This window comes from Neolamprologus multifasciatus, chromosome 22 (genome assembly GCF_963576455.1).
Source record: "Neolamprologus multifasciatus chromosome 22, fNeoMul1.2, whole genome shotgun sequence".
In the NCBI taxonomy this organism is placed as follows: Eukaryota; Metazoa; Chordata; class Actinopteri; order Cichliformes; family Cichlidae; genus Neolamprologus; species Neolamprologus multifasciatus.
The window spans coordinates 31,420,872-31,447,242 of NC_140459.1; the positions used below are offsets into that span (position 1 = coordinate 31,420,872).

General features: G+C 42.1%; 1 protein-coding gene and 1 long non-coding RNA gene across 6 annotated transcripts in view; both read right to left on the reverse strand.

The window, feature by feature from the left end:
• Nucleotides 1–25,987, reverse strand: part of LOC146493758 (growth factor receptor-bound protein 10-like) — a 52,302-nt gene extending 26,315 nt beyond the window's left edge. Inside the window, exons 1-5 of one of the 5 annotated variants that reach the window (XM_085147678.1) lie at nucleotides 23,724–25,987; nucleotides 19,902–20,007; nucleotides 13,708–13,801; nucleotides 4,969–5,206; nucleotides 1,871–1,994 (exon numbers count right to left, since the gene is read on the reverse strand). In XM_085147678.1, coding sequence (XP_085003804.1) covers nucleotides 1,871–1,994; nucleotides 4,969–5,206; nucleotides 13,708–13,801; nucleotides 19,902–19,952 — 507 coding nt within the window. In that variant the 5' untranslated portion in view covers nucleotides 19,953–20,007; nucleotides 23,724–25,987. Of the gene's footprint in view, nucleotides 1–1,870; nucleotides 1,995–4,968; nucleotides 5,207–13,707; nucleotides 13,802–19,901; nucleotides 22,853–22,954; nucleotides 23,060–23,723 lie in introns of those variants that run through there. The other 4 variants (XM_085147681.1, XM_085147680.1, XM_085147679.1 and 1 more) reach the window with 4 other exon arrangements.
• Nucleotides 7,527–13,701, reverse strand: LOC146493759 (uncharacterized). Its single transcript, XR_014871798.1, has 2 exons — nucleotides 12,108–13,701; nucleotides 7,527–10,980 (listed from the first exon to the last, which is right to left on the reverse strand). It is a non-coding gene; the product is annotated as an uncharacterized LOC146493759 (long non-coding RNA).
• Nucleotides 25,988–26,371: the final 384 nt, after the last annotated feature.

A 26,371-nucleotide genomic window follows, 5' to 3' on the forward strand; every position in this document is an offset into this window, starting at 1 on the left:
TGGTTGCTGGTTATTAGTCACACCCAAAACTTCCTTGAGATTAATTGTGTTTGCTAGCAGAAGGATGGTTTCTGTGTAGGACACCTCTCTGCAACAGTTTCACACTGACAACAGCAGCAAACACCCATTCAGGCAGGTCTCTAAGCCTGCATGAATAGGGCTTTAGCAGTTTAGCAAGGAATAGTCCTTCGATGGCGCCAGTTTCCAAAAAGTATTTACAACAAGTGTTAAGAGTGGAGTTAAACCAAATAGCTGGTTGGGAGGATTGAACATGTTGTCAGAAGGCTGCTGCTGTAAACCTCTTGAAAACTGAACTATATCTATTGCTTAGACTCCTACGATTGAAAACATGATTAAAATTGCTTAAAAAATAATTCTGGACTTTTTTGCAAGCACCAGCTATGAGACCCTAAACCAAAGAGGTAAAAGCCAAAGTCAAGAAGTTGGCTGGCTGAAGTCCACGGCCATCCATCCGCCTGACGCAGCCATCCCAGTTATTTATTAATGAATCATTGCTGACAATCAGTGGAGATGTTTCTTTACATGGGTGGTGTCCAGTTCCCATGATCCCCATCACCCTCAGCCACACATTTATCAGTTTCACAGCCACCTCCTCTTCTCCTTTGGACAAAATGCTTTTGCTGACTATGATAAACATGCTTTTTACTCCTTTCACAAGCTCTATCACCTAAAAAGAATACTACCGCCATCCTGTTTTTGTGCATTTAAGCACTGTTAAAGAATGTCCTGCCTGCTCTAAAGTGGTCACGAGCCTCAGCCATTATCTGTATGAATAACTGGACAGAAAGCACAAGTTAAAGCCGCGTGAGATAAGAGAGAAATAGAAACGTAACTGCTACTGGCTGGTTATTTGGCTCGCTGAACGAACAAGAACTGCAGACGAAATGAAGATGATCTGGGAAAGAGAAATGAAGCAATGTTTAGTCAGCTCTCACAGACTCGACCGCGCACACAAAAGATCCTTTGTACAAACTGCAAACTTGCTCTCTGACTCCAGACCTTGTGAGTTGATGTCAACGAAATGCAAAAATAATGCTTTGGCTTATCACATGTCTCTGTGCGTGTGTGAACTGAATAATGCCACCTGTGTGTGTATAACTGCGTTAACAACACACACAAAAAAGTGTGCGTGTGTATGTAAAGAAAGCGAGCGAGTGAATAAGCATCTAAAATAACTTTTATTGTTCAGGGTGGGCATCCTGAAAACATCTTTGAGGAGGATGGAACATTCCTGGGACAGGAGGCTCAGCAGGGGAAGGAAGGGCAAGGCTGTGACACACACACACACGCACACAAACGCACACACACACTCTCTCGAAGTGACGCTAGGAGCCGAGGTGAAGCGGTGTGAACCGGAAAAGGGCGCCTGTCTTGCCGGAGCCAGCAGACGGATTCAGAAGGTTCAGAGAGATCCGACCTGCAGATGTTCCCAGCCGTATTCCTGGCTCTGCCACGGGAAGTCTGCACTCTGTCCACAGCATCCTGGAGACGCGGCTCACCTCGTTCTTCCACAGCAAAACATGTCCGTCATATGTCTGCATGCGTGTGTAAATGTGATTGATGATGATTCCACAATAACACACATGTACTGCCAGATAACCGATAACTGAGTTGTTGTGTAACGGATAAAGGATGTGCGCAGCCAAAGTCAACACATGCTGCTCTGACCCGCACATAACAGGCCAGTCAGCTGGTTTGAAAACACACACTAACACAAATACAAGATCTAATTAACATGAGCAACAGAAATGTAGCCAATCCCTTGACCGCATGTGCCTCTACCAAATCAGCTGTACCATTTTCAGTGATTGCGTGCTGGTGCACGTGGCGTGCGTGTAGGTGAACTTACATGGTTGTCAGAGGTCTGTATGGGGCTCAGAATAGGGGATCCAGTTAGGCTGCAGAGCTCAGGGAAAGGGTTGGGGATGGCTGGCAGCGAGGCTGGGCGCAGCTGGTGCTCTTCCTGCAGGTTCCTGCAGAGGGAGACACACATTCATGACACTGCCTCAGGTTACCAGTGAGAGACTAACACTGGAGGATATATACACACATGATTGTGGGTGTCATTTGGGTATAATAAGGAATACAAATCAACATGGTTTCAGCTTAAAAGTTAATCTGAACTCTGACCGGACCACTAAACTTTTTAAAAAGTTTAAATTCTAGCTGTTGTAATTTGTTCACACAGATTAGCAGAAGCTGTCCCAGGCTCACTCTGTTCAGTGTCACTCTGAACTTTAACAGAATATCCAGATCAGTGTGCCCTGTTTGAAATGGTCATTATTCAGAGTGAACAGTGGAGGAAAAGGGCAAGAAGACAGTCGGTGCTCACTGACCACTGGACGGCCTCTGGCCTAGATATTAATCCACGTCTGTCTAAATAAACAACAAGCATTTCTCTTTAAAATAACTTTATCATGCTCAAATGCTCACACTTGCTGCCAATTATTGCACGTTTCTTTTAAATCGTTATGTTTCCAAGCTTGCTTTACACTCATTGCGCAAGTATGTCCAACACATTATAACCTTTATTCTGCATGAAGATGGTTAAAATATTAAATTGCATAGACTCATAGCTCTGTCGGGCCTCTTTATTAGATCTGCAGTCATTTATATACAGTAGAGTTTCCATTGCATCGGCCTGACCTACCCCGCTGTCCACTTGCCTCGAAAGCCCGAGGAAGAGAGAGCAGTAGCAAGAACTGCAAGAGCTGCTGACAATAACAATGGAGATGGTCAGAAAAAGCAAAATTAGCTTGAACTGAAGGACCTGGGATGGGGGTGGGTTGCAAAGCACCTTGGACAGGCAGGGATTAATGTAAGCAAGTGACTACCTTTAGCTAATGCTAGTCCTTTAATCTCTTTCAATAGACACATTTGTTATGTTTACTCATTTATTACCTTGTTTACTCTGACTCTGCTTGGATCAGCTGGTTTTTGTTTGTGCCATGTGGCCAAAAAGGAAACTGCAGTGCCCTCTGGTGAGTAAAATATGCAACATCAACACTCGTAACATGGTTGAAGGGTGTGGTCTCTTCTTTACGTGTGTAATTTTAACTTATCGGCTGTTATTAACGTCAACGTCGGTCAATTACATTAAACCTCTCATCATCTGTCGGCTTCTAACTATTACATTTGTAATATTTCTAGGTTTGTACATATTTATGTCCCACTCTTTGGAAATTGTGGAAACAAATACCCTGATGACCCCAAAATACAGTTACAGTAACATTAAAACGCTGGAGAACGCAATAAATATGATTTTTACAGAGTATTGCACTCTCTTGTTTAACACAGTGGTGTAGTGGTCAGCACGGTCTCCTCACAGCAAGCAGGTTCTGGGTATGAATGTCCTGGTCAGCCGGGATGTTTCTCCCATATTCCAAAGACAAGAATCTTAGGTTAACTGTAGGGATGCAACGATACCAATTTTTTCAAACCGATACATGGATCTGAGTACTTGCCGATACAGAGTACAAAAAACGATACTTCTACCACACACACAAATGCAATTAATTGGAAGACAGGTTTTATTATATTCCCTGCCAATAAAAAATAAAATCTTAATAAAAATGACCACAAAAAATTTTCAAGTGAAAAATAAGCACTTCTGTTAAATTATTGCAGAGTCTCCACATTGTAATTTTACAAAATATCACTGAACTATTGGCACTGTCTCGAGCTTTCAGAATAATAAATAAACACTTCTGTTTGGAATAAAATAAATACAAATTAGGTTTGAAAATAAAATAAACTTTTAAATTATTGCAGAGTGTCCATATTGTAAACAAACAAACAAAATAATTATTATTAAATAAATAATAAAATATAAAAAATTATAAAATAAATAATAAATAAAATAATAATTGCCCCCCTAGTGGTCAATCTAAAAAACTACAACAGAAATGACAAGCCAACCTCTGATTAATGAAATAAGTTGGTATCGGTTCATGGTATCGGTTAACTTTTACGAGTATGAGTACACACACATTTTACAGTATCGGCCCCGATACCCGATACCAGTATCGGTATCGGTGCATCCCTAGTTAACTGGCAATGTGAAGGTGCCAAAGGGCTTAAAGTGAATGAAATAACACGCTGTATGAGTGCAGTTAATCTGTGTAAGTGTTTATTGAGTCTACTCTATCAGAAGGTCTGGTGAGCAGGAACTCAAATAGAGTGAGGGAACACTGGAGGCAGATCGGTTGCCTGATGACCTGGTACACCTGCCAGATTTGTAAAACATGAGATAACTGTGTGGGACAAGCAGTCAGACTGCAGTTTAGATCCATAAAATGAGAAATGCTCATCATCTCAGTTGAGGGTGTAAGGACGGTGGATGATGTTTGCGCTTCAGACCTTTGATGTCTATGTTGTTGATGTTTTGTTTTTTAAATTTATGACTTATTTTGTTGAACTTCTATTTCATTAGTGCGTAAGTTCACTGACAGTGATTAGAAGCAGTCAGTTTTCTTGTATGTACACACATACTGTGGCCAGGAAAGCTGATTCTGATTAAACCCACAGAGAAGTTCAACACACATCTTAAATGTGGCAACACAAAAAAGCAAATATAATATCTCTGCAACTACAGAGTTACCAGAAGTTAATTCATGGTCACACTCTCCCCTTCTGTTCCTGATCATGGCCTTTAATAGTGGCCAGAAAAAAAAGGGTTTCTGCAGAAAACTGTGATTTCACAGTGAAGCTGACCTTTGACCTTTCGGATATGAAACGTCATCACTCGTCCAAGGTGTTCCTGAGATAGCATGTTTACAAGAATAGCACAGACAGACAGATATATAATAGAGTGTTCTTTCGCTGGCAGTGCTGCGTTGTCTTTTATTCATATCTTTATTTCTGCAGGTGTAGCAGCGCTATCAGCCGTCTTTATCTTGAACATAAACCAGTGCGATCAATGTAGAGGCCCAGGTTACGAGCATTTACCTGACAGCTTTGATGTGCATGGGTTGAGAGTGTCTCAGCTTTTCCCTGGAGGGGGAAGAAGAGGGCAGGGCTGGGTTGTGGCGACGGCTGTGTCCCAGGTAGGAAGAGTGCACCTGATGGTGGTGGTGAGGGGCGTGGCCGTTGTTTAGAAGAACCGCCGTGTCTGTCTGTGTGGAGTACACACTCTCCATAGAGGAGTTCATGTCATTCACCAGCTGCTCCAGATCCACGTCATCATCTGTGGATGCAGGTGGACAGCGGGGTGAGCGAAGGGAGAATGAAATGAGTGACAGTGATGCATTGCATCTACAAGCAGCTGACGGTCATCAAAATCAGCCCAGTGTAGTTTAACACTACAGCAAGTTAGTGATGAAGAAAACACAGCTGTGGAATCACAAGCAGGACAGTAAAGACAAGAAAGGGTGACAATGCTGCAGCGCCCCCTGCTGGATGGCAGGACTACAACCTAAAATATAAATTAAAAAAAGTTATTTTTCACATTGTATTACACAACATTTTTATTTTAAGCAGGTTGTGTTATAGGCTCCATTATGAAAACGACACAGCATGCTCACCACACTGTGGAAGACAGCCTGGGTATCAGGGGCGCTACCAAAGGGGGGCAGGGGCGGGGCACTGGCCACACCCCAAAATGGAAATTAACTAGGCATATAAATATTTTCTTTCTCTCTTTTTTGGCATATTTTTTTTTATTTTTAACCTATATTTGACAACAGCATAATAAAATTGGAAATTCTGCCATCCTGATATTTTTAGTGGCCCCTCTTATGGCCACCACTATGAAAAAATTCTGGAGGCATCCCTGCCGAGTATCTCAGCTAAACTTTTACCAGCAAGAGAAAAGGTAGCCAAGAAGTTAGAAGTTTCATCAAACACAATCCCGATGCAAGAATGCTTCCGGAGGACGAGAATTGCCAACTTATTTCAACTCACATGCCCAACTAACCCTATTAAAACATGTTCCCACGCCTATCTGCACAGTTTTCCCGCCTCGGCAGGCTAAGCATAAGATGTAAAAAAAAGAAAAAGAAAAAAAAGTGGAACCAATAAAGTCTGATTAGAGAGACAATTGTGTCAGTGAACCTTTTCTTTATCTATGTCTGCAATTAAACACAGACTGGGCACTAGTTTTACTTTGAGCAAACAGCTCATAACCTTTGCATCATGTCTACAGTACATACTGAGACAATGACACTGAAATCTCAATGGCACTTTGATAGAGCAGCAATTTAAGCAATAAAAATATTGCCATAAAAACATTACGGCCCTGAATTATCAAGCATCACAGCAGACAGAGAGAGCGAGAGAAAGCACAGCCCTGATGTGAAGTATCATTCTTCCTTGTGTTAGATTCCTCTTCGGCTTGGATTTCATTCAATTCCTGTGTAGTACACCACCTCCCTGGCTTGCCTTTGGCCTAACTGTGTGTAAACTGTCATTCGAGGGGCTGACAAGTCTTCCTGGCAGCCGGCAGCAGTTTCGAACCAGCACTCGCCCACAGACCAAACAACTAACCAAAGCAAACTAGAGCGAATGGGCCCCTGGTCGTGCAGGTCAGATGTTGACGCCGATCTTTTACCGTAAACTGTTATTAATTAGCTAAAGCCAGGCCCGGATTTGCAAGCCCCACTTTGGGCTTCCCTCAAGGCTTTGATGCTGTTCATGTGCTACTTTCTGATGATGAATTGGTTCACTTCTTGCAGCACTCTATAATGCAAAATGAAATGCCCTCTGGGGACAGATGGAGATAATCCTGTGTATGGCAGTCATTACTAACCATTTTCCAACCTCGCAGCAAACAGATTTTTCTACTCTAAACTTCTAAAAAAGTAAATGTGCACTGTCAGCTTGTGGGGGAAAAGCCTGCAAGCGGGAGAGAAATCTCTCTAGTGAATCAACTTTTACATAAGCTCTGTTAAACGTCCTCACAACTGTGGTCTCAATGTGTTTCGCTATGTGTGTGTATGTGTGTCTAAAGGCCTTTGGTCCTCTGTAAGTCCCACCCCAACACCACACACAGAATTCCTGACATTCCTCTCAGACGAAATTACAGCACTCTGGGAACGTTAACCAGGCCTGTTCATGGCACATGGTGGCCAAATGACTGGGACAAAGTAGGACATCAAAACAGACACACAGGAATGAGGACAGGACACTATGTGCACTCTGCAGCGCTGATGTACATGTGCGTCTAATTAAAGAGGAGAAATTTAAAAAGAAACGCAGCAGTGCACCGAATGTACACAAACACTGTGAAACATACACAGTGAGAGCAGGGGGGAAAGCTGCTGCACCAAAAACAACAGGAGTCACTCATCTTAGGTTATAAAGAGTTTATGCATGTCACGCGCACACACAAACATAGAGCACAGTCGGGACATTGGGTCATGTGATGCTGGGGGTTCATGAGTGGGACATGGTTGCTTGGGTGGGGGGGCTGTGTGTGCAAAGATGTTCTAGGAAAAAGAACAAGACCAAGCATGAGGAGAGACAGTCATGGCTATTATATAAAGATGTAACATAATGTGGACTCGTGATCCTTCCATAGTATAATAAAAGTTACGCTACTCGGATTTTTAGTAAAAGCTGCGTCCTTAAGAAGCAGGACAAGTCCAGCCAAGACCTGACAGATACATCTGGCCCTTCCAGTTAATCCATTTATTATTCTCTCGAGCCTCATCAGAAAATGGTCTCAGTGGACGGATGGCTTAAAGAACCATTGCTAAGGAAGCAAAATGGGGAGAAAGTCTGAGGTATAACAAATTACACAGGGAAGTGTAGTGAAATCAGTAGCAACAGGTTGTTGTCAATGTGGGTGGAGGTATAACAGTGAGTGGCTATATCCATCTATGAAACAGAGTGGAGGCTCTGTCATGGTTGGGGTGACATTTTACATGAATGCAACACGATGATGAAACGATGGACACAGAAAAGTACCATCAGATCTCGACACAGATTTTCTTTTACTGATTAGCAAAGCCTTCACTGCCAGTGCAGTAAACGCACACTTGGATAGAAAACACACAATACCAATGTATCAACCCATAGGTTGGCCTCACAAGAGCCTGAACCACAACATTACTGAAGCAGTGTGGGTTCATCTAGACAGAAAACAGAACAAAAGGCAGCCAACATCCAAAAAAGAGCTTTGGAAGACTACTTAAGAAATTACAAGAGAGTTCGGCCTTGTTGAAGAATAAACGTGGTAATAACAAATATTGACTTTAAAGCTAAGAAATGTACAAACTCTGTTTTCATCTTATATGCTGTATATTTCCATCTATGTTTACATGCGTTTCTCTAAATGGCTGCAGCTACTTCCCATTTTACTAGCAAAATACAAAGAAATGAGGATGGCTCAGACTTCTGCACAGTGTTGTACGTTGGTAGGATGCTAAAACTTAACATTTAGTCTATTTTTCTCTCAACTGCTAATGTGCATCAATGCAATGGCAAACAACACTTGCAATAATATTTACAGTTGCTCACAGGAAGATTCTTCATCATCCTAATTATTGTGAGTTTGAAAGGTTTTGTTCTTGCTGCTAAAAGAGAACTTTTACATTAAAAAAAAAAGGATCCCAGTGCCACTTTAAGAGGATAATGATGGTATCATTGGCATTCCTCCCCCTCCCCCTGTGGCTTGGCCCACACGGCGCTGCTGGCTATGGACAGGGAACCCAGAGGACATATAGAATGAAAATGTCTTCCCCGCTAACTATAACTTGGAATGTAGATGCCTCGCTGCAGCCGTCTGGCTAGCATCTGATGACAAAACCTACCATACAAACGTGGCCAGTTCAGTCCTGTAAGATCCCAAAATATACTGAATGAGGGCTCTCTGTCCCTGGCCACGACAACCTGCAATCATCGATCTCTGACAGCAGTCTAGAGGTCAGCGAAGAGAGCTGAATGTCAGATTTTCAAGGGCAAAGCGCAACGGAGTTCTTTTTATGCAACAAAAACACAGGGGTTATATTTAGCATCCTTTTTGCGTTGGTACTTTCTCGGTATGTTTTTCTTGCTGCTGCTGTTTTTTATTTGAAAAGCATTTATGTTGTCAGTGCATTTACATTTTGCATTGTTGGAGGCACAAACACTCTCAAAGTTACTTTAGTGTGTAACTACAGGTGCATAAAATGAATGATTTTCTATCGTGACAATGACTGTTACTGCTGTGAAAGCCTCAAGCTATCAGCAGAAATCTGCTTTATTACTCAGCTGCAGGACCGGAGGACAGCACAGAAATCAGATAAAAGAAAATTATGAACAAAAATATTAAATCTACTGTAATTGGTGGTCTTACATGCAGAGGACAACATTGTCATCAGATTGTAAGAAGAAAAAAAACACACCTAGCATAAATGAAGGGCATGTAATCTGAGCCAGTCATGATCTAAAAATACAGCACATCCATCAGTGAGGCTGAGGTAAGGTTCAGCTACCAACCAAAGCCAGAATGAAACTGGAGATGGGTGACTTTGACTCTTGCCTTTTCAGTGGAAGTGAAGTGTTGTCTGCACAACATTTTATCAGATAAACTATATACAGTCCTGTAATAAACTAAGTACATCCCTACTGCCTCCATAGGAAAAGAGGGTAAGTAGCAGCCAAGTGTTGCTAACCTGATTACTGAACATCATTCCCCTTTAATCACTATCTCTACTTTTAAGATTAGGCTTAAAACTTTCCTTTTTGCTAAAGCATATAGTTAGGGCTGGATCAGGTGACCATGAATCCTCCCTTAGTTATGCTGCAATAGGCGTAGGCTACTGGGGGACTCCCATGATGCACTGAGTTTTTCCTTTTCAGTCACCATTTTTACTCACTATGTGTTAACAGACCTCTCTGCATTAAATCGTACTTGTTATTAATTTCTGTCTCTCTTCCACAGCATGTCTTTATCCTGTCTTCCTTCTCTTGCCTCAGCTGGTCACAGCAGATGGCCCCGCCCCTCCCTGAACCTGGTTCTGCCAGAGGTTTCTTCCTGTTAAAAGGGAGTTTTTCCTTCCCACTGTCGCCAAAGTGCTTGCTCATAGGGGGTCATTTGATTGTTGGGTTTTTCTCTGTATGTATTATTGTAGTCTCTACCTTACAGTATAAAACGCCTTGAGGCGACTGTTGTTGTGATTTGGCGCTAGACTTCATTTGGCATGTTAAATGTTAAATTTCATGATTAGAGGAAGACTAAACAAGTATAATTTAGTTGGAAGGGATTCCAGGAGAAAACCTCTTCTCTCTAAAGAGAAACATGGCAGCACAGCTTGCGTTTGCATGCTTTCATCTGAACAAACCACGACTTCTAGAACCATATTTGGAATAACACAGGATAGAGAGCATACAGCACAAATACCTCATACCGAACTGTCAAGCACGGTAGTGGAAGTGTGATGATTTGGGTTTGTTTGGCACCTACAGACCTGGACACATCCTCTTTATACCAAAGTATTCTAGTGACAATGTGAGGCTATTTGACTGTCAGCTAAAGCTGGCTGGAAACTGGAACCTACAGCAGAATAGTGGTGGGACCTCAAGAGAACTGTGCACAAACGAATGCCTGCAAACCTCAGTGAATTGATGCTAAGTTGGAATGATAATGTAAGAGACTGATAGTCTCTAGCAAGTCTTACGGAAAATGATTACTTCAAGTTATTACTACTAAAGGTGGTTCTGCAAGCTCCTAAATCATGTACTTAGTTTTTCTAGTACTACATAGAGCCCTGTGAATTATATAGACAGATTTTAAGAGAGATAAGTACACTGCTGAAAATACAAAGAAACATTTTTTAATCAGAGTATAGCATCAAATTAGTTAAACTTCTGGGACACAGATTCTGTCAGTCAAGTGGCAGAGGGAGTCGTTTCAATCCGGTTTCAGTGGTTTTAAATCAGGAATAGTTTTTACAGGTGGAGGCCACTGACATTTTTTCCCTCCACATCTTTCTGGCTGGTTTCAGTAGTTTTGTATTTAGCTACGGTGAGCGTCATTAACTAGGGGTGTGGGTTTTTATAATCGATTTACGATTAAAATCGATTCTGGCTTGGATTACGTAAAATCGATTCATTAAAATCCTGAATCGATTTTTTAATATAAATTTTATTTTGCCCGAAATGCCAGAATCTCAGGTGAAATCTCACAAAATTTCAACAACCCCCAAACAGCTAAACAGTAAAAGAGAGCAGGAACACGGATTCTGCACAAAGACGTAAACACACAGCGCAGCCCGCGGTATCAGAAATCAGTTAGATGTCGAATTTCCTCACAGTCGGGGCGGAAAGCCGACAGCTCGCTGATTCTGATCTGTCGGCGGGTCCGCGCTTTGTGTTCACCTCCTTTATGCGCTGATTCTAAAGCTGTTAGTTTGATGTCTCTCCAAACAATATTGACCGAAACCAGCAGCAAAAGAGGATCCAAACTACGCTTCACATAAACATCGTCATGTATTCACTCTTACTTTTACTGTTTGCTTCTACCACGATGCACAGCTCTCTCTCTCTCTCCCCCTCTCTCTCTCTGTTACGTTTTTCTGCATTATTCGCTTGCTTGTTACGCACAAGTCTACCGTTGTTTACAGCGCTATCGGCCGACTTTTTTTTTTTTCTGTTTTATATACTTCCGAAAAGAAAACCTAATTTCTGCCGTTCAATGCTGAACAAATTTAAAATTTTTAAAATTATGCAAAATGCAAAATGCTTAGCCGTGTCTCTAATAAAACCGCTGTAACTTCAGAGGTAATGTTCATATGTTGATAAATGGTTTTCTTTCGTTTTTGATGTACTGCAGAATATTTTTATAAAATCCCAGGCCAGGAAAAATCACCTTCATGTGTTTCTGTGTTTTATCTTCAGCTACTTTGACACAAAGGCATCTGCTGTGATGCTCACACCTTTGATAAAGTCTTGCGTGTGTCAGCTTCCTTTTTATAGATACAAAAATATGTAAATGTACTGATCTGAATTATAATATTTCTGACTGTCAAAATTTCCCATATTCAAATCGAAGTGAATCGAATCGAATCGAATTAAATCGAATCGTGGATCGAATCGATTCTGGACCTTGTGAATCGGAATTAAATCGATTCTAAAAATCAGTGACGATACCCAGCCCTAGTCATTACTGGTAGCATGAGAAGACACGTGGAGCGTGGATGCACAGGTAGTCCAGCTTATCCAAAATGGCACATCAACACGTACCATTGCCAGAGGTTTGCTGTGTCTCCGAGTACAGTCTCAAGAGCATGGAGGAGATTCCAGGAGATAAGCAGTTACTCTGGGAGAAGTGGACAGGGCCGTCAAAGGCCCTTAAACTATCAGGAGGACCGCTATCTGTTTCTTTTTGGAAGGAGGAACAGGATAAGCACTGCAAGAGCTACAGAATGACCTCCAGCAGGTCACTGGTGTGACTGTCTCTGACCAAACAATCAGAAACTGACTTCATGAGGGTGACCTGAGAATCTGTTTAGAACAGGTTCACCCTGTGTAAACAAACCAAAGTGATTCATTAATTTGTTTGGACAGTCTATTATTTTGTGTACAAAGTATATGATCATATATTACATAACTGAGGGGCTGACTATTTATCTGCATGTTATCAGCTGGGTTTGGGAAATGGATGCATATACTGGTTATTGGCCATGTCCATAAATTTTTGCAGGCCAGTTTTGCTTTATTTTTATTGTTGTACTTGAGAATTCAACTTGGTAAATGTATAACTTAAAAAACAAAACAGAGAAAAGCTCCAGAAACTAGAAGCATAATTTCAATGGTTCCTTGTGGAGACTTGTTCCTTGTTGGTTTGTTGAGCTATAAAAAGTTGTGCACAGACTGAGGGATTCTTGCGTCTATTGTGCCAATGCATTTACATTTGCACGATCTTGACCCCATATTTAATTGCAGCAGTTACACTTTACAAGCTATCACTAACAACAAGAAAAGATTCTGGAAGTGCTGTTTTACTGTCTAGTGTGTGATAGTGGCAAACGGCTGATCACTCCAGTGGCGTCACTGCCTGAATAGAGTATGAACCTGCTGACCTCCTACTATCTACAACCCTGACCTACAGACCTATGGCTTACTTTCTATGAACTCCCTTCTGCCCTGAACTGTTTGACCTATAGACCTATGTAAGCACCCATTCACTTGTGAAACCATGTTTACAATGCACTTACACGAGTATGACCAACAAGCAGCAGAAGTGAAGCCAGTCCAATAAATCACCAAACCAAAAGAAAAAAAAAGCTAATCCACAGGATAACCACTAGCCAAGAAGAATTCCCAAGATTTTCCTGGAAGTGTGAATGAATTTCTGGAAATATAATGGGGGCAGATTTAATACTGAGGCACTGTGGGGAAGGGAAGGGTTCAAAATAGTGCCGAGCAGCGGTAGAGGGAGGGGAGAGTTTAAAATTTGTCAATAACCTCTCCATCTGGAGAGCATAGCATGTAGTGATGGAGGGAGACAGTGTCCTAGATGGAGATGGAGATAGAGCAGGAGGGGGGGATTTCTAGGAAGACAGGAAGAATGTTAAGAGGCCGAAAAATTGGTTTTGATCCCATAAAGAAAGGTATGAAGAAAGGAAATGACAAAAGAAATATAGATGGAAGGACATACCAGAAAAGACCAACGGTAATAACCAGTTATTATAATCCAACCTAAATGTTCCAATTTTCTTTAATAAATCCAACATAGGTTCAAGAAGGAGAAGAGAGAAGAGTTACCATGGTGATGTGGCAAATTCTGACTGGCTGAGCGCTGAAAGCCAGGAACAATAAGCTCGTCAGGCCTGCGAGTGGAAGTGCGGTCCATCCTTTCCTGTCCCAAAAAAAAAAGTAAAGGACATAAAAAAAACATATAAAAAAAGAACAATTTTGACCACGTGGTTAAAAAAAAAGCCTCATGCAATGTGTTTAAGATGTCAGATATTTTAGTAAAACGGGAAGACAGCGTGTCATCTTCACAGAGTTCAAATGGTCGGGCAAAGGGTGGGTTCAGGCCTCTGCTGTCGAGGAATGCCAAGTCAGACATTCAGAGCCCGGTGACACTGTGGCTTTCTGACCCCTCTGACCTTTCCTTTATGCACACTCTCTCCCTGTATCAGGTATACTGAGCTTTATTTTAAACTTGTGAAACTCACTAATTAACTAAACCTCAATGTATTTCATGAAAAAAAAGATTATCAATCAATTCAATAATTTTTAGAACAAAAAACCCACCAGTCCCAGCCCACTTATACAATCTCACACGTCTGGAGATACACGCACACATCCTGCCAAGTTCTTCACACATTGTCTAATTTGAAGCAGCCTCAAGGCAAGAAAGCTGCAGAGGAGAAAGAGAGGGAAAAAAGCCAATGAAATTTTCAATCTTCTCTTTTCCAGGAAAAAGAAGAACGCGGAAGCGTTGCTTCCAGGAACTGCTCGTGGCCAGAGGTCTCAGTCCGCATGCATGCACGTACACACACACTCGCAGCTCCCCTCGGTGCTTCGAAAACATCCATAAATGCCCAGAGTAAGATTTATAACTCTGAGAAGCAGCAGCAGCCAAAAGCTTTCCAAGGAAGGCAACTTGGCTGCAGGGCCTGTGGGCTGAAAGAGAAAGTCTGCAGGCCAGGCTATAGCTAAGACTGAGGCACAATAACTTACAAGCTTAAACACCCATAAATATACACACATATATATCGAATACATACATACTGCACAACACCAGGTATTACTCCAAATCTACAGAAAGTGAGACTTTTACCAAATTAGCTGAGATGACCTTTTATTTGCATCTTAACTACTAGCAGATCTACTTGTGGCTCTTTCTTTAAAACCTTCCAAAACAAATAGTCTAGTGGTAAGCTAGGCTATGTTAGCACAACGAGAGTAAAACCTTCCATGAGTATGTGGATATCCACTTCAATTTGTATATATATCTTAAGAAAACATTATGAAAATATTATTTAATATCCTTTATATACACCGGTAGGTAAGTTTTCAGCCAGACCACCTCTTTAATCCAGTGCTCAGTGTTTGTGCTAAGCTAAGTGCTAGCTGTAACCCCTTTTAATGGACCTAATCTTAATTTTCACACCAAACCCTGAACACAAATCAAATCAGGGATGCTACTCCTTTAAGACAGATGGAAAAACTTCATCACCACACCTATAAAGACAGAATATCTCCATAAACAGCAAAACCTGATACCTAAAGCTAAAATGAAAAGCTGGAAAAAGTACGCAGAGTACGCATAAGTGAATGTTTTTAATCTGATGATATCAAGTGATCAAGTGATTTACTCACTGCAATCATACTAATCAATCTTCTCTCGGCACTGTTCAGAGTCTGGGCTTTCCCAGGCACAAGGGTATACACTGTTTGAATTGGAGGCAGGACGATGTTCCAGGTCTTTAAAGAGCTATCAGTAGCAGCAGTGTTAACATATAACAAGCAAACGTAGGGAAAATTACCCTTTCCTTTGCAGCGCTCTTGCAGTAAAAGGGTCAGCTTTAATGGCCACATTCCCCATAAAAAACTCACCATGAACTCTAAATCGAGTAGTGATGCTACATCAGCCGTCACCTGGGTGGTTATATAGGTAGAAAAAGCCAATTTTGAAAGACATGAACCCGTTTCTTAGAAAGAGGCACTGATTTCCCGCTAAAATCATTTACCAGATGTGGACTGTTTTGCACAATAGTTATAGCAAACAAAACAGCATTCTTCATATAACTAGTCTTGAGGGCATACTGAGTGGCACAGTACATGAAGGGAGGCTTTCTTCTTGTAGTTTTACGGCTTGTGAGTCATTCCTGCAGTCGTGTGTTTTCTGTTTCACAACACACAGCATCGTTTAACAAATCTCATTTACACTGAATTACTTTGAATGTTCATCTTAGTATTTTTCCATAGAAGTTTATTACAGTTATGGAGCCTTTTTAGCATTGTGGCTTTGCATTTATGGGCAAGCATAAGTCTGATCAGGGGGCACGGAGGACCAAAGGTTATTAATACAGTACTGTGCAAAAGCCTTGAGTCAGTATTTGGAGTAACTGCTTTCCTTCTTCAACACCGTCTGAACCCTCTTAGGAAAGCTTTCTTGTCATTTCTTTAACTAGTCTTCAGGAATAGTTCTTCATGAAGGACATCTAAATCTTTCCTTTAGATCTTGACTGCCTTTTGTTCTGTTTTCTGTCCAGATGAGCTGACACTGCTTCAGTAATGCTGAGATTTGGGCTAGTCCATGACTGATACTGGTCCTCTGTGTGTGTGTTTTTTCTATCCCGGTATGCTTTTACTAGATTAGCAGTGTGTTTGGGATCATTGTCTTTTTGAAAAATAAAGCTGCTGACAGATGGTTTTGCATATTACCTTTCTGCGTTTACAATTGCACTAATTTGGCTAACATCCTCAACACAGCTGACTGAAATGCAGCCCCCAATTCATTACTGTGCCTCCACCGTGTTTAACACATAGCTTTTCTCCCCACTGATAGCCACCAAGATCATTTCTGATGAGATTTTGGTGAAGAGCTGCTACGTTGTCTGAGTGAGATACCTCTTTATGTTTGAATGACACATATAAAATAATCTGAAATGGAATGAAAATTAATGAAAAAGCAGCCAATGTCCAAAGAAAACTTTGAAAGCCTAGAGAACTGCTCAAAACCTTTTTAACATATTAAAAGAAAATCTGTCTCATTGGAAGCAAAATATAAAGAAATGAATGGCGTCAGATGCTTATTCACAGCACTGTAACTCTCATCATGACCCTAAAATGACTGGCTTGCCCAAAGCAACCACAACAACACAGCACTGTGTAATATGGAAGTAAACACTGAAGCCACTGTGGACAATGTTCATCTTTGTTTTATGTGCAGTAGAAGCACATCTTTTTGTTTTTTTTGTGGGGCAATACCTGCAATTTCTGTGTGTGGATCCAGAACCTAAGACTAGAAGTTGACTTTAGTTCTTAACAGAAAATTATAATTTCTTAATGGTGCCACTATAAATACTTCCGGTCTACTGATGGGAAGCTTTTGTATCTTTGACAAATCATACGATCTCATCCAATTTAGCCAAAATACTTCTAGATGCATTAACAAAAATCTGTGCTAAACCCATCTTTGAAAGATTTGCTATGTTGGAGGTAGCGGTGTTGGCTGCACGTTCTTTTTCTCAAAACGATGCTTTGATTCTCCGTCTCGCTGTCGCGTTACGCTGATTTCCAGAATGTCTCTGGGCGAGAAACTAGCATTAAATATTGAAGAGCAGTTTTCCAAGATTTGAGTGATTTCTTGTCCTGGGTTTTGGAGCATTAAAGCTATATCTCACTGAACGAATGCTGTGGCTCTACAGTTTCCATCAGCTTGACATACCGGGGTTGCTTTTGGACAGACATCCTGTAACTTCTCTTGACATCGCCTTCATAAATAGCGAGCTCCCCTTTCACTCCATTGCCCAAAGCACTGACATCAAGGCACTTCAACAAAGTGCTTTAAAGGCCGCGCTTCCTCGAAAGCACAAACACAACTGAGCGTGCCCGTCACCATGCTCGCACAAGACCACTTACCTGACCTCTGAGAATATAGAGACACAAACTGTCAGGCAGAACAGACATGTTTAGGAACAAATGGCATCAATGCTGACGCTGAAGGAGAGGAGCAGAGGTTAAACGCTTCATTCTTTCCGCTCTTAGCGGTTAAAGTCATAACTCAGCAGAGCTTTGAGACTGTGGACAGTGGTCTCTTGGTCAGTGGAGAGCATGTGCGTGCACATTTACAAATACATCCATAAGAAAAAAGGGAAAGCAAGGGTCGCTGCCCGTTTAATCTGAGACCTCCCTGGCACAGGTCCAATGCTCTCAGTAAGAGTGCGAGACACAGGAACACACACAAGACTTTGCTGCCCAAATTCCCAAACATGACCACCATTATGTATAGCGTTATGTAAGTACAAAGAAAAGGGGCTTATTTGCTCCTTATCTCTAAACACTGAGCATAAAGTCATTGCCGCGCAGAGACTCCATGTGTGCCATGCTGTTTCATGACAACTGGCAAGCTTTACATGAGCAACATACACACAGACCAACACAAACAGAGCAATGTTGTAACCCACTTCTCTCCATCAAACTATCAAACTTCGGTTTTTCTCTGCTACATGCAGGGTGGAGGAATGTTGTTTTTCGATGGGGATTCAATTCACTATTCACTGCAGCCTTACTGGGGCAAAACTCTTTCCTGGAAGCTAACGTGAACCAGTCCAACTTAATGTCAGCTCAGCAGGGGCTCAGCAGTCCCACAGTTTGGGTGAGCAGGATTTTTGTCCCTCCACTAAGAGAAAAAAAAAGGACAGCTGAGACTACATCACCTCCATCATTCCATGGGTCCCAGCAAGACATCATACCATCAATCCAGTGCTTTTAGGCCTGTCACACAACAAAGCCCAAACTTGTTATTGTTGTTTGCTTAGCACTCTATTTATAGACCTCCACGAAGCTCTTTAGCCAAATTCTTTAGGTTACTGGAGGGTTGGAAAGGAGAAAATCCAAGCTGAGAAACAAAGGGCTCATTCTGCAGGAGTTGGACAGTGGAACCAGGTCTGTCGTGTTGCACCAATGCCATATTTCACCAAACTAAGCTGGGATTTGTTCACTTTGAGGCAAGCAAACTTTAGCCCACAGCTAAACTTAAACCTTGGTCTTGCCTCATAATCAATATTTCGGTGGTTTCATCTGTTAATGTTTATCTTGGTTATCCAGTTGACATATTCAGAACAGCAGCTGGTTTCCACAAAAAAAGCTCTGTTCATCGTTACTGCTAAGCACATTCAAAGGTGGCTAGCTTACTAGGAAGTCGGAGAACTGAACAACTGCAATTATTCTTGGAGCACCAACACAAATTTCAAACAAATGATAATTTAACTATCTGTTATATATATTTAGGCAACTGTTTGCTAGTCTCTTGACAATGTTATAAAATAATAATGTCATATTTTTTTATTTACTACTCAGGGAATATCAATCTTTTCTATTATTTGCATCCGTTTTGATAACATTTTAGTCTCCAACTTATTTCTAGCACAGCAGTTAGCCAACTGCAAACTTTGTGCTGCTGCAGCTGGGCTGAAGACACCCGTGCATGATCATATTGGTTTTTACGGCCATTTTAATAGTCAGAGATTATACAGAGGGCGCTATTACAACAATTTGAAAACATGAGATGTGGGAAACACTTGGTAAAAAAAAACCCCACTTGGCAATGGGTTTTTTTTTCCAGCTTTGACTTCTCCTCCAATAACAGCGCTGATGTGGCAGTGTTGTCTTAGTGGCGACACTTATTGTATCGCAGCAGCGATCAAGGCCTTAAAAACAGGAATAAATATAAGTGACTGTTAGGTGATGTTGCCTAGTGCACAAAGCGACCAACCAACGTTAGCTACCAACCAACATTAGCTACCAACCAACGATAAGCTACCCACCAACGCTAGCTACCCACCAACGCTAGCTACCAACCAACGCTAGCTACCAACCAACGTTAGCTACCAACCAATGCTAGCTACCAACCAGTGCGCTAGGTAAGCAATGTCCCCTAGTGCACACTGCATGAAACAACCAACGTAACTGGTATACCGAGGCCTTTAGTGTTAGCATGCACACAGGAAAGCACCATCTTCTAAAAGCATGGCTGTAAATGTGCACCATGTCAAACAGGCAAACTCATAAAAGTAAAATAAAATAATTTTTGTTCAGTCCAAGATTATACCAAAATTTGTCTAAAATTACACAAAAATTAAGAATTCTTCATCAACCAGCAAGTGTCACTTAGTCCTAAAGTTGATTCTCTGTTACGTGAAAACTAACTCCAGTTTAACATTACTTTGATTCACGTTCTACCAACAAACCCACATACAGCTGGCACATTAAATGTTTACCTGGTAGTTCGAATGACGTAAGAAGTAGTCAGGGCATCCCGCTAATGCCATGATGTTTCTTCAGCGTTCCCTCTGCAGGGAATAACCCTCTGGTCTCACCAGCACTCTGCACAAAAAAGAAACAGACTGAATGAAGAACAGCACTAAAATCACAGAGAAAATTAAAGAGTCATTAAGAAAAAAAACACAGGGTTAAAATGGTAAATGGTAAATGGACTGGTTCTTATATAGCGCTTTTCTACTCTGTCCGAGCACTCAAAGCGCTTTATACAGCTAATTCATTCACCCAATCACACCCATTCACACAAGCACTTCTAAACTTAAGTGCTAAGTAGCTAACATTCATACACATTCACACTCCGATGGATGCATCGGAGAGCAACATGGGGTTAGTATCTTGCCCAAGGATATTTGGCATGCAGACTGGAGCAGCCTGGGATTGAACCACCGACCTTCTGGTTAGTGGCTGATCCGCTCTGCCACCTGAGCTACAGCCACCCAAAATGAAGTTTTAATTAACAAACCTCACTAACTACTAAAGGTGGATTTGGGATTTTGTGCTATACATTACACAAGAACTTTGCACAACTGGTATCAATTTTCTAAAGACAAAAGTCCTGCACCTCCTTCTCACCTAAACACCAAACAAAGCTCGTCTGTGCGACTTAGTGTGCATGCACGGTTGAACATGTGCACACACAGTGTAAACACAGTCATTGTATACAATACACACACACACACACACACACACACACAGTTCCTTCACAAAGCCAGTGGCTTAGAACTAAATAAGAATTTCTCCTCTCCGAGTGAGCAACACATGACCACTCTCCACCACCTGTGTGTGTGTGTGTGTGTGTGTGTGTGGGGGGGGGGGGGGGGTGCACAAGTTGAAATAGGAGTCGTCTATTTCCACTGCATTATCTGCTGTGAGTAAGCAGCAGGAAGTTGCGCGCATGTGTGTGTTTGGAAAGAGGACTCGCGAGCACAGACACACACGCACAAAAATCCATCTCAAGCTGTTCAGCACTTAGTCTTCTGTTTATTTTTCTGCAGCATTTAGAAAGAAAAAAACTCTTACTTGCATTTACATACCAAAAACTCCTTGCAGTCACATTCATATGAAGATAAACGGGCTCATTATAAGCCCCGTGTAATGACACTTTGGAATCAGATTTCTGTCTTAAACTTGTTTCATCGTCTTAGCTCGCGATTCCCATCCTCGCCTGCTGGTGGAAGTCCCAGATCACTGTTGAAATCTAATCGCTGATCCTCTTTAACTCCTATCTGCCTGTCCAATTTCACGGAGAGCTGCAATAACATATTAGAGATGCCCAGCTCACAGACTGGATTCATCTGTGAGCTCGAGGAAAAATAATAAGCTTCCTCAAAGAGAGAAATGATGTTATGCAGCCCACATACACATTTTTTAGGGAACTGCTGCAACTGATACTGCTTCCAACAAAGGTTCAGCAAACCCAATCTGCTAAAAACACACACACACACAGAGCTGCCTCTCTCTCTCTCACTAAATAGCTCCTCTCACTCTTTGACGATTCCTCTTCACTTTCTCTCCCAGCATGTCTCCATTGTACAGGTCATTATATAACAGATATCAGATGGTTCAAACAATATCCTCCTCCTCCTCTCTCCTCTCCTCCCTCTCTCTTCACCCCACTAATTACTGTTTCCACTGGGGCTCTGCTATCTTTAGGTTTGCTCTTCTGTCAGAGGCATACGTTGCAGTGCAGCCTCTGCGTTCCTGATAACTGCACACTTTTTTTTTCTTAATATATTACATGTTATTGCACAAGCTGTTCGCAGCAACCAAAGTCCTGACCAAAAGGGCAAGAGCCGCCGTCGTACGTGCAAATTAATAAGCCTGAAAGTGCCAAAGACAGAGCTCTGTGTGCTTGACATTTCCTGACATTTGTGATTCCTCCTGTGGAGAGAGGGAACAATTCAGCTTTGCTGGTCATATGGGAGATCTGGAGAAATTAAACGGGGCAGGGAGCAACTTAATAATGCCACACGTGTGTGAGTGTGTTTAACACGCCCACTACTACTACCACATCTTTCCAAGTGCATAAGGATTCAGATTTTTAGCTACAGTCACGGTCTGTTGTCTTATGAAGAGCACACACTCACAAAACTCCTTAATATTACCTGAGCCCCAAACAGACATGAAGTCTACTTTGTGCATAAGATAAGAAGGAAGGAAGTTTAACAGCATACAAAGATTAAACCCACATTAAGGCACAGCTTGGAGCTTTATGACAGCCCATTAACACACACACACACACACACACCTAGCTTATGCTCTCTGGGGAAGCAGTTCCCTACCACGTTGATGCTTCAGATAACTCTTGTCCCAGTTCAAAATCGGAATTAGTGGAAGACGGAGGAGATACAATAGCTTTAGGCACTGATGGAGCATCTGAGTCTGACTGTGTTATGAGGTGATATGACAGCTGTGAGCTGAAAGATTGAATCCCCTGCTTCACTATCACCACTACAGCCAACGCGTGTTTCTAATATTACAAAATAAATATATGACAACTTTACAGTCATCTCCATAAAAGCGAAGAATCAGATCACTTAGAGTAGCGTGACAAATGTAAAGAGTTACATAATGACTTTGCATCTCACAGCACAGCAATAACTGTCATTAAATACCTTTTTTCTACCAATAAGGTAGCTCATAAATCGAGTTTACATCATCTTCAGCTGCTTTGCGTCCCAGCGCATGACCAGTAAGCATGTATAGACCGGCTGATACTGAGTTTAACAATATGCAGTCCTGATGAGAGATATTAGTTCCCAAACAAGTATGTAAAGCGCTTACGGTAATGACGGAGAAGCAGGACGGAGAAGCACCCGGTGCGCTCCGGCTATCCTCGTCTGGATGTCCGCACAAACTGCTTCCCGCCCCCCCTTACCTCCACCCCCCCAGGCTCCACTCTGTTGTCTTCACCTTGTTCCCCCCTCCCCACCCCACCCCGAGGTGCTTTCCTTGCACACGTACAACGCTCACACACGTAACGCACACTCACCCGCGCTCGCACACATGCAAACACGCGCATGCATGCACCGCTCACTCCGCACTTTTCGACCAGCTGACTCCTCTCGCTCTCTCTCACATGCACGCAGACACACGCCAGCGAAGGACAGCCTCCTCCTTCTCTCTCCCCGCCCTGTTCACTAGAACACACTGCAAAAAATACCCCTTTTTTTCTTCATTGGCACTTCGGAAAACTCGACATGTCTGTAAAAGTGGACTATTTTTGCAGTGTGTTCAAGACCTGACTGTAACCCTCCGAGCAGAAGGAGGACTTCAATGTATGAGCCAGTGGCAGCCCCAGAAAAAAATTACATATGGTGGAAACTGCATATGAAAAATGGAGTCACCATGAAGTTTTTTTGTTGTTTGTTTGTTTGTTTTTTTAGCAACATACAGTGTTGTGCAAAAGCCTGGAGCCTCCTCCTATCTCTCTATATTTTGTTTGGAAAATAGGAAATAAGTGAAGTGTTTATTGAAACTTGCAAACATGCATGAAATAAAGTATATGAAGGCAAAAATAGAGCTTGTGCAGTTCTAACGAGCTTGAAAGTTCATATTTGACCACCTGTGAAATAGGGAAGGGTCTCTAGCAAAGTAGAAGCTCTGTTAAACAGCATGCAAGAGTTAGCATGGCAAATATTACCTTAAACCTTATTGACAGGTAAGCACGGAATAAGGGGACAGATAAGCATCTAAATCAAATCACACTGAGCTGTTTCCAAGGCTGTGCACTGTTAGTGTTGCTTGGGGTCGTATCTTACATGGGAAATGGCGCAAATTTGACAGCCTGGGCTCCCCTCTTGGCAACGGCAATGGACACGCTGATGGACGAGCTCAGACTCTCTGTGGACTATATCTGTGGAGCACATGGTCTGTACTGACAGAGCAGGTTGAGGGGAACCTGGAGAGGCAGAGGTACGCTTTGGAAAGAAGAGCAGAGCAATGAAATTCAGCAGATCCGAGGTAGAATACGTTTGTGAATGAGAAAGAGAGGACGGTGGAAGGGTTAGGATGCAAGGAGCAGAGGTGGCGAAGGAAAGAGTTTAAGTGCTTGTCTTTCACTGTGCAGTGAAATGGACAAAGCCTAAAAGATGTGAAGAAGAGAGTGAGGGCAGGGTGGTGTGGTGGAAGAAGCATGTCATGGACTGATTTGGGTCAGAACGGTAGCGTCAAAAGTGGAAAATAAGGATTACAGTATGAGACTAGCAACACTAGATTGCCAAAAGTACTCACTTGTCTGCCTTCACACGCATATGAACTTGAGTGACATTCCACTCTTAATCCATAGTGTTCAATATAACATTGGTCCACCTTTTGCAGCTATAACAGCTTTAACTCTTCTGGGAAGGCTTTCCACAACGTTTAGGCGTTTATGGGAATTTTTTACCATTCTTCAGAAGCACATCTATGAGGTCAGACACTGACATTGGGTGGGAAGGCCTGGCCCAGAGTCTGCAGACTAATTCCTCCCAAAGGGGTTTTGTCTGGTACAGAATAGTCAAGTTCCTCCTATCTCGCTTGTTAATGTCTTTATGGACCTTGCTTTGTGCACTGGTCCACAATCATGTTGGAACAGGAAGGGGCCATCCACAAATTGTGCGCACAAAGTTGGAAGCATGAAATTGTCCAAAATGTCTTGGTGTGCTGAAGTTCCTTCTTGTACTTGGCGAGGTAAGGCTTGGATGCAGCTGCTCGGCCTGGTTGACAGATCCTTCACTGGGACACCACCTTTCTGGAAACTCTGTACATAAAGCTAAACAGGGAGGTCAGTAATAATAAGACATCTATCCACTCATTCTCTTCCGCTTATCCTCATCAAGGTCATGGTGGGGCTGGAGTATGCTGTGTTAAGTTGCCGTGGTCATTCTTCTTTGAGTACATCCCAGCAGTGCAGTGGTGCATTTACTCTGTGAGGAGGCTGAATTCACTTGAGATTTGCACGATCATGAGAGACTCTGTTTTGCCAGCCTTCAGATGATGTGCTTGAGAAGACAGCTACTGATGAGGAACTACTGGCTAATAAGGTTGTAGGTATAGGTCTATTTTATACTTAACAATACATTAATGATTAAATGAGTCACCTATCACCTGTTTTAATTTTCTATACAAAGACAGCTGTCTGCCTGCTAGCTTTCACATCTCAATCTGCAGCTTGTTTATCTTCTCCAGTGCTTTTCCCGTTCAATCTCAAGGCTTAACCATCATCAATATTTGGCTTAAGTGAGTGAGTAATAACCCATATCCCAAACCAACAGAGCTTGAAATAAGTCACAGCAGTGGTAACTGCAATTACACAGCTCTCAGCAATACTTGCAACAACTTCTTTTACAGGCATTAGATTGTCTGTGCTGTGCTAGATTATCTTCAACACCTCCTTTTATTTGCATCTATCAGCCAGTGGCCATTTGCAAGCTCAGGTTTCACCCACTTATAGGTTAACTAAGCCTTTATCTACTGTCAGACTGAGGACACATGTTGGGGGTTGACAGCAGATAACAAGGAGGCTTGGAGAAGTAGGTTCGGCAAGGAGAAGGACACTTTATTTGGATACCGATAACCCTTATTCCATTACAGCATTCATTTGTTTCAAGGTCAGACATTTCTGGACGCTTAAGGTGACGCTGCCTCTGCCAGTATGACAGCTGAACTTCTGACAGTAGAAATAAGCTTTTCTGTAGCTCCAAGCAGACATCCCTCTGTGTAAGCCTGCAAAATCTCAAACATGAGCCTGTATGTGCATGAGCCCGATGCCACGTGTATTTTGGACGTCCATGAACTTTTCAGAGGAAACTGGGCTCTGTAAATAGGTCAAAGGTAAAAGCTAGTTACAGATTGTGGCCTCCATGTAGGGCTTTGTTTACAAAACCCACATTAGAAGATAGAGTGGAAAAACATATGGAGTATCAAACCACCTCATCATCACATGGGAGTGCTTATACCCAGAACTTGGCAGAACTGGTCTGACATCTGAGGCAGTTCTGTAGCAGTTGTAGTCATTAACATAAAGACTCCAGTTCTTATTCAATTCAATTTTCAATTCAATTTTATTTATATAGCGCCAAATCACAACAAATGTCGCCTCAAGGCGCTTCATAGATACAGAGAAAAGCCCAACAATCATATGACCCCCTATGAGCAAGCACTTTGGCGACAGTGGGAAGGAAAAACTCCCTTTTAACAGGAAGAAACCTCCGGCAGAACCAGGCTCAGGGAGGGGCGGCCATCTGCTGCGACCGGTTGGGGTGAGAGAAGGAAGACAGGATAAAGACATGCTGTGGAAGAGAGACAGAGATTAATAACAGATACGATTCAATACAGAGAGGTCTGTTAATACATAGTGAGTGAGAAAGGTGACTGGAAAGGAAAAACTCAATGCATCATGGGAATCCCCCGGCAGCCTACATCTATT